Below are 17,341 nucleotides of genomic sequence, written 5' to 3'. Positions count from 1 at the left end.
ATATTTTTGAAATCAGCATGTTACTTTTAAAAATAACATAAGGTGGCAGTTTACGCCCATCCCCAGTCACTGCCGAAATCACAGTACATCTTTCTTATTCTGCTCCAGATGTTCTAATAAACACACTTCGTGCACCTTTCTCCTCTAGTCGTGTTTCTTAGTATGTCGAAACAGAGGGGGGTCTGATCTGCATTCCCAATCTGGGACAAAATGAAGTTCTTTTGTTGCTGGAGCCTTATAACAAAACGGTGAAACTCCAGTACCTTGTCCTCGTATGCTGAGGGCAAGTGCTGGCACAACGTTGTGCGCCTTCTCTGGGGTGAGTCCATGGCGTCGCATGAAGCGCATTGTCCATCTGGAGCTTGCCTTGAAAACTTTTGCTTCGATGCCCTGCGCTCAGGCAATTCTGCATGCCTCAGTCTGCACTATGTCGAGGGAGACAGTTCAACCGTCGTGTTGAAGGTCTCGTATGTGCTGAACGAGTTGCTTCTCCACTTGGGGATACTTTCCGACTTTGCACCGCGGAAGGCCCGTCGTGACTTTTTTGGTGGCCTGAAGTTTTTCCTGCTGACCTCACCAGTAGCGAATGCTGGTTTCTCCAACACTGAAATGTCTGCTTGCAGCACGGTTCCCATGCTCTAGTGCATACTGCACAGCTTTCAATCTGAATGCAGCAAGGTAGCTCCCATACTTCGCCATTGCGGAACACGCGGCCCCATGAACCGCTTGCAAAATGGCGAGATTCGTCGTTTTTTCTTTGCCTGTGTGGATGGAGCATTGATGGCGATGGCACTGCCACTTGTGTCGAGTTGCCCAGCTTTCCGCGCGACGATTTGGGGAGCAGGGGAGGTTATCGATAGTTGATGCCAAGGTTGACAACTGGGCGTGTTGGTATAGCATATTAGAGGTTGGATTGCGCAACATTTTGACGAGACACACAGAAGAGACACACACCACAGAGCGCTACTTGCAACTATCGTTTTATTCCCTTGTCAGTGGAATAAATACAGGAAGATAGGAAGATACAGGGAGGGCGGTAGTGACAAAAAATGAAACAAGAAACAAACAGTTTCGACAAACATTGCCATCTACCAATGCCAAGCCGGCTTTGTCACGTGATCGTTTTTGCTGCACTCGACATCACGAAAAAGACCAGGATACAAAATTTAAGATTAGCACGTGAGGAAATCGAATTCCTTTGCACTAAAGGATACTGAAGGCGTGCTCACGCACATACTTCCCAAACGCGCAATTTCAGCGGCTTCGATTATCTCCCGTGTTATTTGGCTGCCATCTTTGGTTTTTTGTGATGTCGAGTGCAGCAAAAACGATCACGTGTCAAAGCCGGCTTGGCATTGGTAGATGGCAATGTTTGTCGAAACTATTTTTGTTTCTTGTTTAATTTATTGTCGCTACCGCCCTCCCCCCTGAGTATCTTCCTGTATTTATTCCACTGACAAGGGAATAAAACAATAGTTGCAAGTAGTGCTCTGTGGTGTGTGTCTCCTCTGTGTGTCTCATCAAAATGTTGCGCAATCCAACCTCTGATAGTTGATGGAACTGTTTTTTGCTCGATGCAATTTTTTTTTTCCGTTTTTGTTTCGACGGCCGTGTCAGGTCGTCGTGCTTCGCGGCGTTTCGGGGCAGGGGGGATATCGGTAGTTAACAGAACTGGTTATTGCAATGTTGTATGTGCTGTGGGTCCACAGCAGCTGTGACAGCAGCAACACTAGTGAGGACTAGTCAGTTCAGCAAATATGTTAATAAGCTTGGGTTGCGGAATGTGTGTGTGTGTTTTTTTTTTTTTTTCACCTGAGATAGATGGGGAGGAGGGCGTTGGCTTGCAATCATGTAAATATGGTACTGATCACAGTGCCAAGTTCAGGGTGCACCTATTATGTGCGAAAATAAAGATTTGCAACCAAACTGGGGGTGCGCCCATTATGGTACCCCAGAGACTTGGTGTATGAGTACGCCTGAAATTTCTTGCATTTGTTGCAATTTCTTGCAAATTACTTTGCATTTGAACAGAGCATGGAGTTTCCATATTTTTGGGCTTGCTTTACATGCACACAATTTCATATGCTCATCAAGGATTCGTTTTGCAAGGTCTGACTTGAGGTACTTTTTAGTGTGCAGACACTTGAGGCTCAGCTGTCTTGCAATGTGTACCTTAAAAAAGCTCGGCAGAGACACACAACTGCTTACATGTGGGAATGTAAAATCATTGTAGTTGCGTTGGGAGAATGTCTTCGCTTAAGTATTAATCCGTATGTCATCGTGCACGTTGTAAACTTGTATGGCATTCTTTTTGTGTTGCCTTGCTTTGTCTCCCGCGATGTGCCCCTTGCTTTGTCTCCCGCGATGTGCTTTTGTGGGCGACCACCTTTCACAGGTGCCGCTGAGGTAGACTCTTCGGAGTGCATCCCAGTAGACACAGCACCAATAAAATCCGAAGAGCGAGTGATACGCAGAAGGCAGTGACGTCACGTGTGCAATGACTCACGTACTAGGTACAACTTTAGTCAACCATAAGCATGCAGCCACCGTGACGTCATTGAAGTGTGCTCATCTCGCACCCCGGAGGCCTGGATTCTATTCCCACCCAGACCGAAGTGTACCAAATTTTCTTTTCCGTGAATTGACTGCCTAACAAATTTTATGTCAACCTGAGCATTTCTGACTTGTTTTTACTCGTCGCACCGTCGGCCATTTTTGGTACCATCTTTTGGTCACACCGACGACAATGCCGGATTTTCGTGTAAGGAGGCATATGATGCTTTCGCACTAAAAGGGCACTAAAGAGAAACATTCAATCAGTTTTTATACAGGAGTCGGATTGGAAATTGAGTGGCACTTTGAGCAAGTGTTACCTTGGAGGGCGTGCTGCTAGACGAGAAAGGAAGGTGCCCTTTGAAATTGATTCCATTGTCTATTGGTAAATCAAGCAACACATTAGGTAGTTGTTCTTCTAGCCAATATTTGCGAAATAACATTAAGAGCATCATCACAAGCTAAGACCAGACATTGCACCCAACACCCAAGCAATGCACTACGTGTTTGGAAGTCCTGATGGTGGTGAAGTGTTGCTGCCTAATGAAAGATTCACTTGGCAGATCAAGAATGGCCGTTTTTATAAGCATGGATGCTGAGAATATTTTAAATAAAGAAAATCTTTTTCAGAAATAGCGCCAATTGTCCACTGACGATTTATATCTAAAGCACTGCCCATGAGGCTACGTAGTTAAACTGAGCAAAGTGAGTTCGATGATTGCACTTGTAGGCAAGTGCGTTCTACAATGAGTGTCGCTAAACTTTTTGACACTAACGGCAAAGTGCACTCACTCAGTGACACCCTATTTGCCTGTCTGACCAGGGGTATTGGACTGACAATGTATTAATTCAAAATTCTGCCCGATAATATTGTGGTGAAGAGAAAGTGAAGGCCAAGCTTCCATCTTTTGCATTCTTTGTTCAAATTCTTGTGATGTCATGCTTGCTTTGTGATGTTTAGGCTGTTTGTGTCTTTACTGATAAAATGAAATTGGCTTGGCTCGATTAGATGCCTTCAAAAGCTGTCAGTAGCGAGCTGGTGCAGGAACTTCAAGGTGGCCTGGCATTCATTTTCGCATGTTGTGTTATCAAGCCTTCACTCCTGGTAAAAGTGGCTTCCTTGGCATGTTAGTACAAAATAGGGCATAAACAATTTATTGTTTTCTTTGACGGTATGCTATCAAAGTCTCGTGCTAACTGTGGCGGCATGTGTGTTTCCTACCTTATCGGTGGGCTAGCACAAGGGCTGACCGAATGGGTTCAGGCTGTAGTCGCTGTGCGTCTTTGGAGATACTGACGGGCTGTCACCTTTTTTTTTTTAGGGATGGACGTGATAGCCCAGGCCCAGTCGGGCACTGGCAAGACGGCAACATTCTCGATTGCCATCCTCCAGCAGATTGACACATCATTGAAGGAGTGCCAGGCACTTATCTTGGCGCCGACACGCGAGCTGGCACAGCAGATCCAGAAGGTGGTCATTGCCCTGGGTGACTACATGAGTGCCCAGTGCCATGCCTGCATCGGAGGCACCAACGTGCGCGAGGACATCCGCAAGCTGGAGAAAGGTGTCCACGTAGTTGTCGGCACTCCAGGGCGTGTCTTTGACATGATCAGCCGCAAGGCCCTGCGTGAGTTATTATTTTTTTGTCATAAAGATGAGCTTCAAGAGCCATTATGTGTGCCCACTGCTTCAGGTTTTAATTTTAAAATTTAATCTGAAAGTATAATTAGAAAAACTTGCATATGGTCAAACAAAATGCACAGGGCATTTGTTTTATTGTCAGAGTAAAGCACATCCCATATGCTGCAAGGCGAGCTTGCAATCGAAGATGCGACAGACATAACAGCCTGCTCTACAATTTTACATCTCTATATATGTTAAGGTTCCTTGTAATCACCCAACCTTCCTTGTTAGTGGTTTTTGCACAGAAAGCGCCTAGAATTTAATTACAATTAGAAGACTTGGTCCGCTTATGCAGAGTAGCTCCTTTGTGGACCTGATCATTGCTATTCAAGCACACAGCGTTTTTCAGGTCTGTAACATGATAGCTGGCGAGAACAAAGTTGGAAGACATTCTCCTTGCAAGTCTATTAGCTTGGCGTTTCATTTACTCGCAGTGCAATGCTGTTCAGAACATGTCCTTCGCTGTTTTTTACATTACAACGGGGGTAACTGCAACACGACTGGCAACTGTGTACTTGAGCATTACCGCACTTTATTCTAATGTGTGCATTTCAGCTTAAGGGGGGACGATACACTTCAAATATTTTTATTTTTTAAACTATTTGGATGAAATTTGCACAGTTACTGTGTTTTTACCAGCCGATTCCAAAAATGCAATTATATTTTTTCTAGGACAAGTACTTTTCGTGACATAAATCACAATCTTTCATTTAAAGCCCAATTAGCTAATTAACACCACCTTGCATAGTAAAGTGCAGCACACGGAATCGATTCTGAATGTTCCTAGTGTGTTGTTGGGTATAAGCTATTGTTCTAGGCCATTTGGAAGTGAAGTTATATGTTGTCAAATTTAGTCATAAAAAATGCCTGCCTTGATACTAGAACGAAAGGTCGATTTTCAAGATTGTCTCGAAAAAGTATTATAAAAAATTTATTTCTCGACACACCACCTCTATTTATCTTACTAGGAAAAAAAAAGTTATAAGGATAGCCCAAGCAGAACAAAAGATATCACTCCGGCAAACAGGAAGGGCATGAAAATTGTTGTTTTGAGAAATCAAGGAAAAACATTCCAGCACATCTTTACTCCAGGAAAAACAACTGTAATTCTTCAAAATGCACCAGAAGGGTAGTCTGGGTGCATCCTGCTTTCGTGCTTCTTCACCAGTTTTCCAAGTTTCAGTGAAGCTGTCCGTTTCTTGCTGGAGCTGATGCTGCGGCGGTAGTCTTTCTCTTGTGCTCTCTTGGAGACAGTGCCTGTGACAGACATGTCTATCTGCCCCAAAATTTATGTTGCAGAATGGAGATCTCCGGTGGTAAGGGGGGACGCGGGGATCAACTATGGAAAAACGACCCAAAAATCACTTTTTAGAAAGTTGCAGATTCCGAATCTTTGACCCCTTTTCTATAAGTTTTCCAAGTATTTCCGCTGAAAATGACTGCTAAGTACCATAAATAAATATATACATCAGGCAATACAGCGAAAATTTCGTGAAAATCTGTGGGAAAGTCGCGGTTTTCGAGCGCCCCTAGCTCCGGAACGGCAGTACGCGGCGCGGCCATGCTGGTACCATTGAAAAGCGCGCATCTTCGCCTTTTGACGCCCCTCTTTCATTTCCTGATAGAGAGAAGAGCAAACATAAAAAGTCTGAAGGTCGCGGAGTTGCTTGTTACGGCCGCCGATTGGCTTGCTCCGTCACGTGCGTTCTATGAGCCGCCCCATTGGCCGGGTCTGGAAGCGAGCTGCTGCGGCCTCTGCTTCTCCGTTTCTTCGCGCGCTGGCTGCTGCGCCTTTGTTTACGTGTTGGATACTCGAGGTGCACCGCCGCTTCATCGCTTTATTCCGATTTGAGTTTTCTATTTCATTTTGTGGTTTCGAGCATGACTGGGCGGACGTGGACGACGAAATACGCGACCAAGCACCGCTTCGGCAGCCGCCGAACATCCGAACGATAAGTAGTCCTAGCAGAGATGTGTCCGCGCGCTAGCTTGCAAGAGAGACTGTCGACGCATTGCCGGGCATTTCGCAGGCTGTTGCAGCCTTGAGCTCCAATGGTGATGATACCGAACTAATAACGGCCTTTTCCGATGCTTCCGGGCCTGCGACGTCCCGTAAATACTCCGCGACGTACCCCGATTGTGCCACCGCCGTCACCGAGATGAACAACGAAAGTGCGGTCCAAGCGCGTGCGTCTGCCGGCCGTGAAAACGAACCGTGCATCAGCAACGGTCGCACCATACAGTCGCATGTTGAGTCACAATTAATCTTGTCGGAGGTGTTGAATATGACCGCCGCCACTGTCTGCGCGTCACTTGGTTCTGTGCCGGCAACCGAACGGAAGATAGGGTTTACGGCGGGAGGAGCATGCTCGGTGGTGACGGACTCAAGCGAGTCGAGCGGTTGAGAAAGATGCCTTGAGCAAGAAGAGGGCACAAAAAGCACATGAAAGCAAGCATCCAAGAAGCCAAGAGATCAACCTGACACCTGCACCTACAAGGCCGGTGGTTTCTACTCGAATAAACATGGCTCAAAACTTCGAACACCTTTTTCTCAAAACTTTCTTCTGCCACCTAGGTCAACTTGCAAAGCCAATATCTCAGCCACTGTTACGAATATTTTTACACCGTTTGTTTTGTTACACTCATTGTGCACCACTGCACACAGTGACATGTTTTGTTTTCAAAATAGTTGCTTCAATAATTTGTTATCTTTTGTTTTCACAGTCGAGATTTTCATGCAACTGAAGTAGCTACCAAAGAATGAGAATATTAAAAAAATCTGGTAGGCTAAAAAAATTACAGGAATGTCACTGTGGAGGACACATATAGGAGTGCTATCAATGTTTGCTTCAACTCTTACCATCAATATACAGGTGTGCAGGCATTTTGCAAAAATGAAAGCAGAAAAATTTTGTAAACAAAAAAGTACTTCAGATATTGCAGCCATATTTTCACAGTTTTGTTTATGTGATATTATTAACACCTGTGCAAAATTTCATCAAAATCGGCTGGTAAATAAAAATGTTAGCTTTGATCTCCATGTCCCCCCTTAAGGGGGGACGCGGGTCTTGAAACGGCAAAAAATCACAAAAAAGTCGATTTTCGGAAAAGTGCATTTTCGCTACGTTTATACATTCAAGAATCCCTCCGCGAAATCTAGAAGCTAAATTTAATCGGAAAATAATAAAAAATCGCGCATAAAGGGGCCAGGGTGAACGCGAAATCAGCAAAATCTGGTCAAAAATGTTCAAACTTCGCGCCGTCGCCATTTGCGAACGCGGTGGCCGATGGCCGCCATCTTGCGCTTGTTTTGAAGCTGTTTTCTTTGTGCGCATTTTGCGCCAGTTCAAAATGGCGTCGGCGAAGGGAAACCGACGCTATCGCGTCATTTCTGAAGGATGCGTCCGTGCCGCCGATTGGCCAAAGCGCGCACACCCCCGCGCGCCTCGCTCCTATTGGTCCGGCGCTCTTCGGCGCGCGCTCGACCGCTCTCGCGTTTCGCTACGTTTATCTCTGGTTTCATCGCGCCGCTGTCTACGTTTGTTCAGCCGCTTGCTTCGCGACCACGTTTGATAAGGTGCTCGGATGGCTGGAAAAGATCGTCGTCTCAAGGCTACTACGCGTCAAGCGGCTGTGGAATGCGCGACGGAAGGCGGCTAGGCCTGACATACTCGCCGAGTTGCCGGTCTGCCTGGACATTCTACCCGATCGAGTTCCGAGCTGCAAACCGGCACGTCTAGCGTCAACACTTCGTCGGCCCACGCCACGCGTGTTGGCACAGATCGTGCAGGCACCGTTTCCTTCACAACTGAAGAAAGTAGCGAGCGCCGGAAAACGTGCCTGGCGTCGCAGTGGAACGAAAGTTCACGCTGCTGGGTGTCGACACGAGAGAGGACGTCAACGACAGCGGAACTGAATTTGCAATCGTGGATTTATCCGTCGTACAAGAGTTCCTTGCACTCGTGCTGTGTCCCGGGTGCGGCTAGATAGTGGTGATGCTTTCAAGGACCCCGCCAAGGAGTACGGGCACTCGGCAGTGTTCTGACAATGTTCTGTCGTCACAATGCTGCGAGAGCAAAGGGAGAGCCTGAACCTAGGCACCACTACAACTTGCCAGAACATGTGGCAGAAGCAATGCTGCCTGTATATACGCGGCTATCTGAAAAATCCCTGCTCCAGAGATACCAGCGAGGCAGGACACAGAATTCGAATGAGAGCCTTCACTCAGTGATTACTCAGGTACAGGTACAGCATTCACTCAGGTACAGCATGCATCTCTCTTTGCTGTGCAAGCTGCTGTTGGGGAAGCTGTCCTACGCTTCAACACTGGGATCCTGATTGCGTACACTGCAATTCTACAGCAGCTACACATGAATATTCCTGGCACTGCATCTCAGCGAGCAAAGGAGAAAGACTGCGATCGAAGTGCTAACTCCAGCAAGAAGCGAGAAGCCTCTTTGAGCGCAAGGAAGCTAGCCAAAAAGCGGCATAAAGATAGGATGCATCCAGATTATGCCCCTGGTGAATTTCCTTGAGATTTTATTGGTATGTTCTCAATAAAGATATTGCAGAATGTTTTTCTTTGATTTCTCAAAACAACAATTCTGACAGACTTCCAATTTTGGAGGTAAAATAGCTTCTGTCCTATTTGAGCTATCAGCATAATTTTTTTTTTGCCAGAAAGAGAAATGTATGCAGTAAGCAATATGCACCTTTTCAAAGCAGTACTCTTCTCAAAAAGTTTTTGAAATGGGTCACATGCTTGACATGTCAAGATGGCGTTTTTTTCTCACAACTTTGATGAGCTCTAACTCTTGCTCAGATTAGCCTAGAACATTAATTAATACCTTATGGCACTCCTTGAACATTCTAGAGAGTCTTTATACTCAAATTACTGTGTTAAGGTTTTTTGGGTAGATGCTAATTTTCCTCCAAACAAAGGACCCAGCTTATACAATGCTTTTAGAGTATAACAGAAACTACTTATCCTATGGCGAAATTAATTATATTTTTAGAATCTGCATATTAAAATACACAAAGTGTGAAAATTTCGTTCAGATCTGTCCACAAATAAAAAAGTAGTATTTTAAGTGTAGCCTCCCCCCTTAAAGCGCAGCACTGCTTCTCCTACAGCTGCTTCCACTGCGAAGCTGCCACTGCATGTTTCACTTTTGAGGCCCAACTCCAAATTACGGAATGCAAGCTCTCACTGGAGTTCTGCGTTTGGCCTCATTGGCATCTTTCAATCAAAGCCTTTTCCGACAAGCGGATATAAATAGGCAGCAGTGCTTCCGTGACATCTTCTGGTAGATTGTAGACGTGTCTCGGGTCAGGCTCGCCCTTTGATTTTGCAGCATTATGCCGACACCATAAACTTTAGCCAGCAGGGCACAAGCTGTGGTCTGGGCATTCAGCCATGGATGTGACATGGTGGTAAGTGGCCATCACAGCTCTTTGCATACCTGCCACGTCACCTTCATAAGACTTCAGTGCCCGGCCATAGTATGTGCTCAGCCTGGTTATGAGTTCACCAGTCAGCCTGCCTCTTCCACCAAGGCCCCGCTTATTCTCACATCTATGCTTCTGCATCAAATCTCGCAAGGCCGTCCCCTTGCGTTCTTGCACATGGTTTGTGCAGCCCTTTCTTTCACCTCAATATATTCAGACTTTTGCCTCCTGAATGGCAGAAAATGTTTTGCTGTCGCCATCACACAGCATAGTTGTGCAGCGTAGGCCATGGCATTCAAATGATCTCTCAAAAAGGATCAGAGCCGCCTCAACTTCCATTTGGCCAGCTTTGCTATCAGTGTTTTTCTGGCATTTACCTTTATGGTTTGCGCTTCATTCTCCGTAGCCGTCGGTATCAGGCTGTGGGCCCATCTCACATGCTAAGCAAAAGTTGGACAAAACCACGTCGGTGACATACCCACTGAATAGTTCGATCACTGTGCCAACGCCGATGTGGGAAGAGTGGCCTCGTGTCATCCACATGCCGTCGTAGCTAATGGCAATGTTGCTCCTGTGGCCAAAACATAATGCTTTGTAAAGAGTTGCAACTTTCGTTGCACATTTGCTCATAGCAGCCTCCGCTGTTCGCATGGAAGCGGGGTGCCAACCTGTTCTTCAAATGCCACTGGTGCATCTCGTGGTGCGTGCCGCGGTGAGATATTCCCATGGCTGCGAAAATGTCGTTCATTTTCGTCTGCCCGTTGCCAGTGGCCACCATCGCTCTCACAGCAAGGTTTACCTCGAACTGGTTGCACGTTTTCGAGCTGTTCATCCACTGCAAAGTCCAGTCATTTGCGATCTCGCTGCAATTGTCACATTTAACTGTCAGCTTGAGGGCAAGTCCATAATCACAGTTCCCTCTTATGACCGATGCATGTCCGCGACACACACTGCAGCGTAAAATGGCAAGGAGCGATTTGAGATCAAGATGCACTATTATATACGGAGTGGTGCAGGGCTCCGATGCAAGTGCTGATGCCTCGCTGCAAAGTCTCAACGGGCTCTATTTTCCGCGCTGTTGCCGGGGCCGACAAAAGCAGCTTGAGCGTCACTTTTTCATGTGCACATTTTCATTTTGACATCCGTCAACACTAAGGCGTCCATTCTTAGACGTCCAGAGTTTGCTTCAATGTTGTTTCCACCGTCATCGCTGCCGGAGAGAATGTGATCAGTTGGCGCCGACGAAAACCGCTCGAGCATAATTTTCGCGGGCACACTCTTGCTTCACTTCGGCGTCAATTCTTGGGTAATCGGAGTTAGGTTCAGTCAATGCTTCAGTGCTGTTTCCGCCGTCACCGCTGCCGGAGGGAACGTGATCAGTCTCAAAGGTATTGCATGGTCGTGGTGCATCGATGCTTCGTTCCCCAGAATCAATTGATCGAGGGATGTGATGACTGCTCAGGCTTCCTCCGGTGACCTTTCCGTTTTTTCCGACCGAAAGCATGCAGAGTACGATACTTTTTCACATTTCCAGGCATAGCAACACAATGCTCTGCCGAGATGTGTGTAGTACACACAAGCCTTTCAAGATGGCACCGGGGAGTACAAATACATCAAGTCAGATGCTCCCAGCCAACCGGGTAGTGCCATTTTGCTTATGTGCGTTGGCTAGCCAATAGCAGTGGCTGCTGCTCTTTATCTTTGAGGCCTTGTCTTTCGTCCAGAGAAGACGCTCGGGGTTGCTTACCAAAAAAAAAAAGAAGGTCTAAGTGTGCTCTTGAATGAGACCAAAATGGTGCTGATTGAGCACGTAGATCTCGCGTAATAAAGATCTAAAAACCTGGGTTGTCTGTACTCAATTTAAAAAGAGTGCTCAGTTTTCGTTTTTTTAAACTCTGGTAACGATGGAAGTTGATGTTATACAGCTATAAAAATTTATATAAATAGGTGCAGAATGAAGTTGTGAACATAGATAAGGTCAGTGAAAACAGTTTTTTGGCCGATTTTCGGTTCCGAAGTGCCGGGTCCCCCCTCAATTAATTTTAGCATCGCATACCTGCCAACTCTTCCAAATTTTCTGTATAATGTATGAATTTCGAGCAGGCTTAATGGGAGATGTGGGTCCCAAAACCAACTTTGTTAATTTTAGTGTGAACGGGATGATATTTAACAGTATTGTTCAGCTTTTTCTGCTGATTGCAAATATCTAATTAGATATTGTACCGTATTTATTCGCGTATAACCCGCACCAAAATGTGAAAAAACGCGTTTAAAAAGTGGGGGTGCGGGTTATCTGCGAATTTTTTCCTTGGGAGGGGGGGAGGGGGGTCGGCTTCACCGCAATGTGCGGCGGCCTCCCCGTGTAGTCCGCCATCCCCATCGTCATCGACGCTTGTCAAGCCGATGAAGGGCCAACGAAAGGCCAGCATTGTTGAGCCTCGCGTTAGGCGCTGTTTAGTGTACTTACCCCAGTTTGCACTGTTTGCCTGCTTTGTTTTGGCATCATGAGTGCGACTCGACGGCAGTGTTTCACAGCGAAAGAGAAGCTAAAGATTATAGCCGCTGCCGAAGAAATCGGCAACAGAGCTGCTGCAAGACAGCATGACGTCGACGAGTCGTGCATTCGCGACTGGAGGAAGAAAAAAGAGAGTCTCGAAGCAACGAACCGGGACAGGCGAGCGTTTCGGGGTCCGAAGACTGGCGCGTACCCCCACCTCGAGACGCAGCTTGCGAAGTTCATTGAGGAGCAGAGAAGTCGTGGCCACGCTGTTTCGACTGAGATGGCGCAAATGGAAGCCCTGAAGTTGGCCCGGGAATTGAACATTCCACGTGAGTTTCGTGCAAGCCGTGGATGGCTTCAGCGCTTCATGCGAAGACATGGATTTTCTATGCGGCGGCGAACAACCATGTGCCAGCGGCTTCCTGAAGCTTACGAGGAAAAGTTGTTGAACTTTCTACGATATGTGATCGCACTTCGGAAGGAGCACAGCTATTTGCTGTCTCAGGTGGGAAATGCTGATCAAACACCTGTGTACTTTGAGATGCCGATGGACACGACCATGGAAAAAAAGGGCTCCAAATCAGTCAGCGTGCTGACCGGCGGAAATGCCAAGCTGCGCTGCACAGTCATGCTATGCGCTTTGGCTGACGGCACGAAACTGCGCCCGTATGTCATTTTCAAACGCAAGACGCTACCTAGCATTCCACTGCCCCCAGGAATCGTTGTGCGTGCGGAAGAAAATTCGTGGATGAACAGTGGCCTAGTCGGTGACTGGCTTCGAGTAATCTGGGAGCGAAGACCAGGTGCCTTGCTGGCACGCCGGTCGATGCTCGTACTAGATTCCTTCAGAGGCCACTGCACTGATGCGGTGAAGGCTCGCCTTGCCGAGACCAGCACCGACCTCGTCATAATACCTGGCGGCATGACGTCCATGCTACAGCCACTCGACGTGTGCCTGAACAAGCCGTTCAAGGCACACGTGAAGCGGCTGTATGCCCAGTGGATGGCCGACGGCATTTACGCCCTCACACCGACGGGACGCGTGCGAAGGCCTGATATTCCATTGCTGTGCCAGTGGATCGTGGATACGTGGAAAGCGATACCGGCCGATTTGGTGCGGAAAAGCTTTAAAAAATGTGCGATCAGTAATAGTTTGGATGGTTCCGAGGACGACTACGTCTTTGAGAGTGGCGATGAAGCCTCGGATGGCAGTAGTGAGAGCGGCGACGATTAAGAATCGGATAACCAGTGACGTGGTGGCGGTCGTTTGAATAAATGTTCTGAAAACGAAATGATCACTGAGTGTGAGTTGCATCTTTCTAGCGCTCATTTTTTTTTTTTCAGGTAAACGTGCGGGTTATACGCGAGTTTTTTTTTTTTTTTTTCCGCCGAGTTCAAAGTTAGGGGTGCGGGTTATACGCAGGGGCGGGTTATACGCGGGTAAATACGGTATATCTTCATTGGAACAAATGATGCAAAGCTTTTAATACAGAAATTCAATCAATTTCTTACGGGACTTTTCAGAAACTTAACTTTGTCAAAAGGAAAAACGAAGTATACAGCCAGAACGCCAGAGAGTAGCTCTAGCCGGTGATGCTATTTTTATTGTTCTCAGTGCAATTATAATGCAAAAATACCAGATGTAAACATAATTTCAATATTCTTGCTAATTTCCATTTGTATTTAGTGGCAATTAAAATTTAGCCGGCAACTTTAGAAATAAATAAATAGCATCACCGGCTAGATCCATTCGACACAAATATATTGATACCAAACATTTTGCTGGTACTTAGAAAGAACATATGAAGATCGTAAGGCAGTGTGCGGTGTCCAAAAAAATGAAGCTGAGAAAAACGAGTTTGAACTTTCAGTTCACTGTAAATTTTAATGGACTAACAATATGGCAATATAAATTGCACCACCATGTAGCCCTGTCTTTCAGCAACAAGTTCATGACATATATATGGCCATTTTGCAAAAATAACATTGAGATATTGGTTGCAAAATCATGCATAGTCATTGAAAGCAATGCCAAAAAGCTAGCACCACGAGCTTCACATTCCTATTTTAGTTCCTTGTTGAACAGAAGGCACACAAATGGCATCCCTATGCAAATAAAGTTGCGCAGAGTTCATTGCCACAACAAAATATGACCTTTCCACAAAGTTTATGGCTACAACAAAAAATTTGGATCAAATCCCAGTGGTGGTCGCCATATTTCAATGGAGCTGAAATGCAAAAAAGTTCCTGTGCTTGTGTTGTAGCGCTTCCCAAGTGGACAAAATTGGTCCAGAATCATATCACGGTTTTGGAATGTAAAATCCCAGATCTCAAATTAAAAAAAAAAAAATTATCTCTTGCACACTCTCACAATTGTGCATTCAGCAAAAGGTCACACTATAAACGCCCAGGACTGTAGGCAGAGTCTGTTGGTGGCTTGTGCCTCTTTGCAAGCTTGTTTATCAAAGCATTTCTGTTTGTGTGATCCTTGTTGGACATGTGAAGCCTCCGACGATCCTTTCGTGCATGCCACACGTGGAGCACTCCAGCACAAGTTTGGCACAGAGCCCGTACTCCTTGGCGGGGTCCTTCGAAAGCATCAGCGTTTTCTTGACGCACGCGGGACACGGCATAAGTCCAAAAAAGTCTTGCACCACGGATAAATCCACGATAGCAAGTTACGTTCCGCTGTCGCTGACGTCCTCTTTCGTGTCAACAGCCAGCAGCTCAAACTTTCGTTCCGTTGCAGACTGCGACGCCAGGCGCGTTTTCGCCTTCTCGGCGATCGCTGCGCGCTTGCTTCTTTCTTCGGTCGTGAAGAAAACTGTATCTACACGGTCTGCGCCAACACGCGAGGCGTGGGTGGACGAAGTGTTGATGCTAGACGTACTGGGTTGCAGCTCGGAACTCGATCCTGCAGAATCTTCAGGCAGACCAGCAGCCGGCAACTCCGGGTACACGACAGGCTTATCCGTCTTCTATCGCGCATTCCACGGCCGCCTTCGCGCCTTGCCGAACGCTTGACGAGTAGTAGTCTTCAGACGACGATCTCCTCCAGCCATTCGGGCAGCGAAAAAGACACTTTATCGAACGCTGTCGAGAAGCGAGCGGCCGAACGTTGGCAGCGGCGCGATGAAACCACACAAACACGCAGCGCGCACGAGAGCGACCAGCCAGTCGGGAACGCGGGAATCGGCACTCAAACGGCGCCAGACCAATAGGAGCGAGGCGCGCGGGGGGCGTGCGTGCTTTGGCCAATCAGCGGCACGGGCGCATCCTTCAGAAATGACGCGATAGCGTCGGTTCCTCCTCACCTATGCCATTTTGAACCGGCGCAAAATACGCACAAAGAAAGCAGCTTCCAAACAAGCTCAAAATGGCGCCCGCCGGCCAACGCGTTCGCAAATGACGACGGCGCGAAGTTCGAACATTTTTGGCAATTTTTTGCCAATTTCGCGGCCACCCTGGCCCGTTTAAGTGTTTTTTTTTGTTATTTTCCGATTAAATTTAGGTTCTAGATTTCACGGAGGGATTCTTGAATGTATAAACGTAGCGAAAACGCACTTTTCCGAAAATCTACTTTTTTGCGATTTTTTGACATTTCAAGACCCGCGTCTCCCCTTAAGATTTTACGAATCGTACTTGAAATCTTACGGAAAACATTCTATTTTCGAAAAAAAAAAGTGAAAATTTAGTAAAGCTACACCTTGGTACCCTGTGCCGCCACGAGAGGGCAATACGTATGCGTGATATCATCAGCAGCTACAAGGTTGTAGTGACTTGTGTCGTCTACTAGGGGGTCAGGAATTATATCCAAAGCTCGCCTTGGCAGACCTGTTGCCATGCTGTTGACTTTGTTTATGTGGGAGCGCTGGTTTGGGCTTCAGTCAGCTTCAGTCGCTGAAGTGTTGGCATTGCACGAGCTGCTTTGTCGGATGCAGTCAGTGAGACTCCGGCATGTAGTTGCTTCGCACTGCTATGCCGGGCTCGAAGCCCCGACAGTACCTCCTGTTTTTGAAATAGTACACGGTACAATTTCCGTGCTTCGCCGCGTCGAAAAAAGGGGAGAGGTTCGGATTCTGCACCATGTGTGCCTGTGATGTGAACATATCGCATGGCGACAAGTCTGAAATCAAGGTCCACATCGCTTCAAAAAAGCACCAGGGGTACGTGCGAGTGCCCGCAGACAGCCAGCCAAGAATAGCAAGTTTTGTACGCAGCGACCATGTCCTCGATGTGATTCGTGCAAAATGCCTCTTCACAGCGTTTTTAGCTGAACACAACATCGCGCTGAGTGTCTGCAATCATGCCTGACTGCTTTTCTGGAAACGCTACGCCTATGGACGAAAAAAGACGATGTCACTTGTTCAGGAAATAGCCGCCAGCGCAGAGACTCCTTTGCTGGATGCCCTAAAACAGCAGGTATTTTCGAGCGCTGTGGATGGCAGTAACAATAGGGATATGCAGATTTACCCTATTGTTGCGACATTTCGTTAAAGAAACGAGTAGAGTTGAAAGCTGCTTTCTTTGCCTCAAGAAAATCCAAGGGGAAGCCACAGGTCCCAAGATTGCAATTCTGGTTTTGGGCGAGATGAAGCCTTGGAATTTGCCTCTCGGAAACCTGTTGGTTATGTGTTCGGACAATTCCAATGTCAGGAAATGGAAAGTTTTTCTACTGTATTGAGAGAGGCTCAATTTCCCGTGCTTTCCCGTGCAATGGTTTCCCATGCCATCTCATCAACTTGGCCGCCCAGAAAGGAGCTTCTTGTCTTCCTGTAAAGGTTGATAAGGCTTTAGTTGACATTTTTCTTTTACCTAGAGAAAGCTCGGAACGGAGAGATTGACTTAAGAGTTCCAAAAAATGCATGCCGCTGAGGTCAGAAAGATGTTGAAGCATTTGCCGACACATTGGCTGTCGTTGGGAAAGTGTTTGAAGAAGCTGCTCGACCAGTGGAAACCACTACTCAGCTTTTTTTTATTTAAACAAAGCAGTGCAACAAGCGGAGCTTGTTTTTGGAGTCCTACCAAATCCCGAAGACTTCCTCACAAACCCCCCCAAGAACCCTGCACTGACCCCAAAGTCTGCTACACATCTTCACGACTGCTGCAGGCCTTGGAAAAAAAAGCACCAACGGCGGTGAACTCTCACTAAAGAG

General features: G+C 46.8%; 1 protein-coding gene across 1 annotated transcript in view; it reads left to right on the top strand.

Moving 5' to 3' along the window:
* eIF4A (eukaryotic translation initiation factor 4A) overlaps positions 1-17,341 on the top strand; it is a 65,263-nt gene that overhangs the window by 8,864 nt on the left and 39,058 nt on the right. Inside the window, exon 4 of the mRNA XM_050190122.2 lies at positions 3,876-4,181. Within this exon, the coding sequence (XP_050046079.1) occupies positions 3,876-4,181 (306 nt within the window). The remainder of the gene's footprint in view (positions 1-3,875; positions 4,182-17,341) is intronic.

This window comes from Dermacentor andersoni, chromosome 2 (genome assembly GCF_023375885.2).
Source record: "Dermacentor andersoni chromosome 2, qqDerAnde1_hic_scaffold, whole genome shotgun sequence".
In the NCBI taxonomy this organism is placed as follows: domain Eukaryota; kingdom Metazoa; phylum Arthropoda; class Arachnida; order Ixodida; family Ixodidae; genus Dermacentor; species Dermacentor andersoni.
The sequence above is the reverse complement of the archived record's forward strand: the minus strand, read 5'-3'. Positions and strand labels throughout refer to the sequence as shown.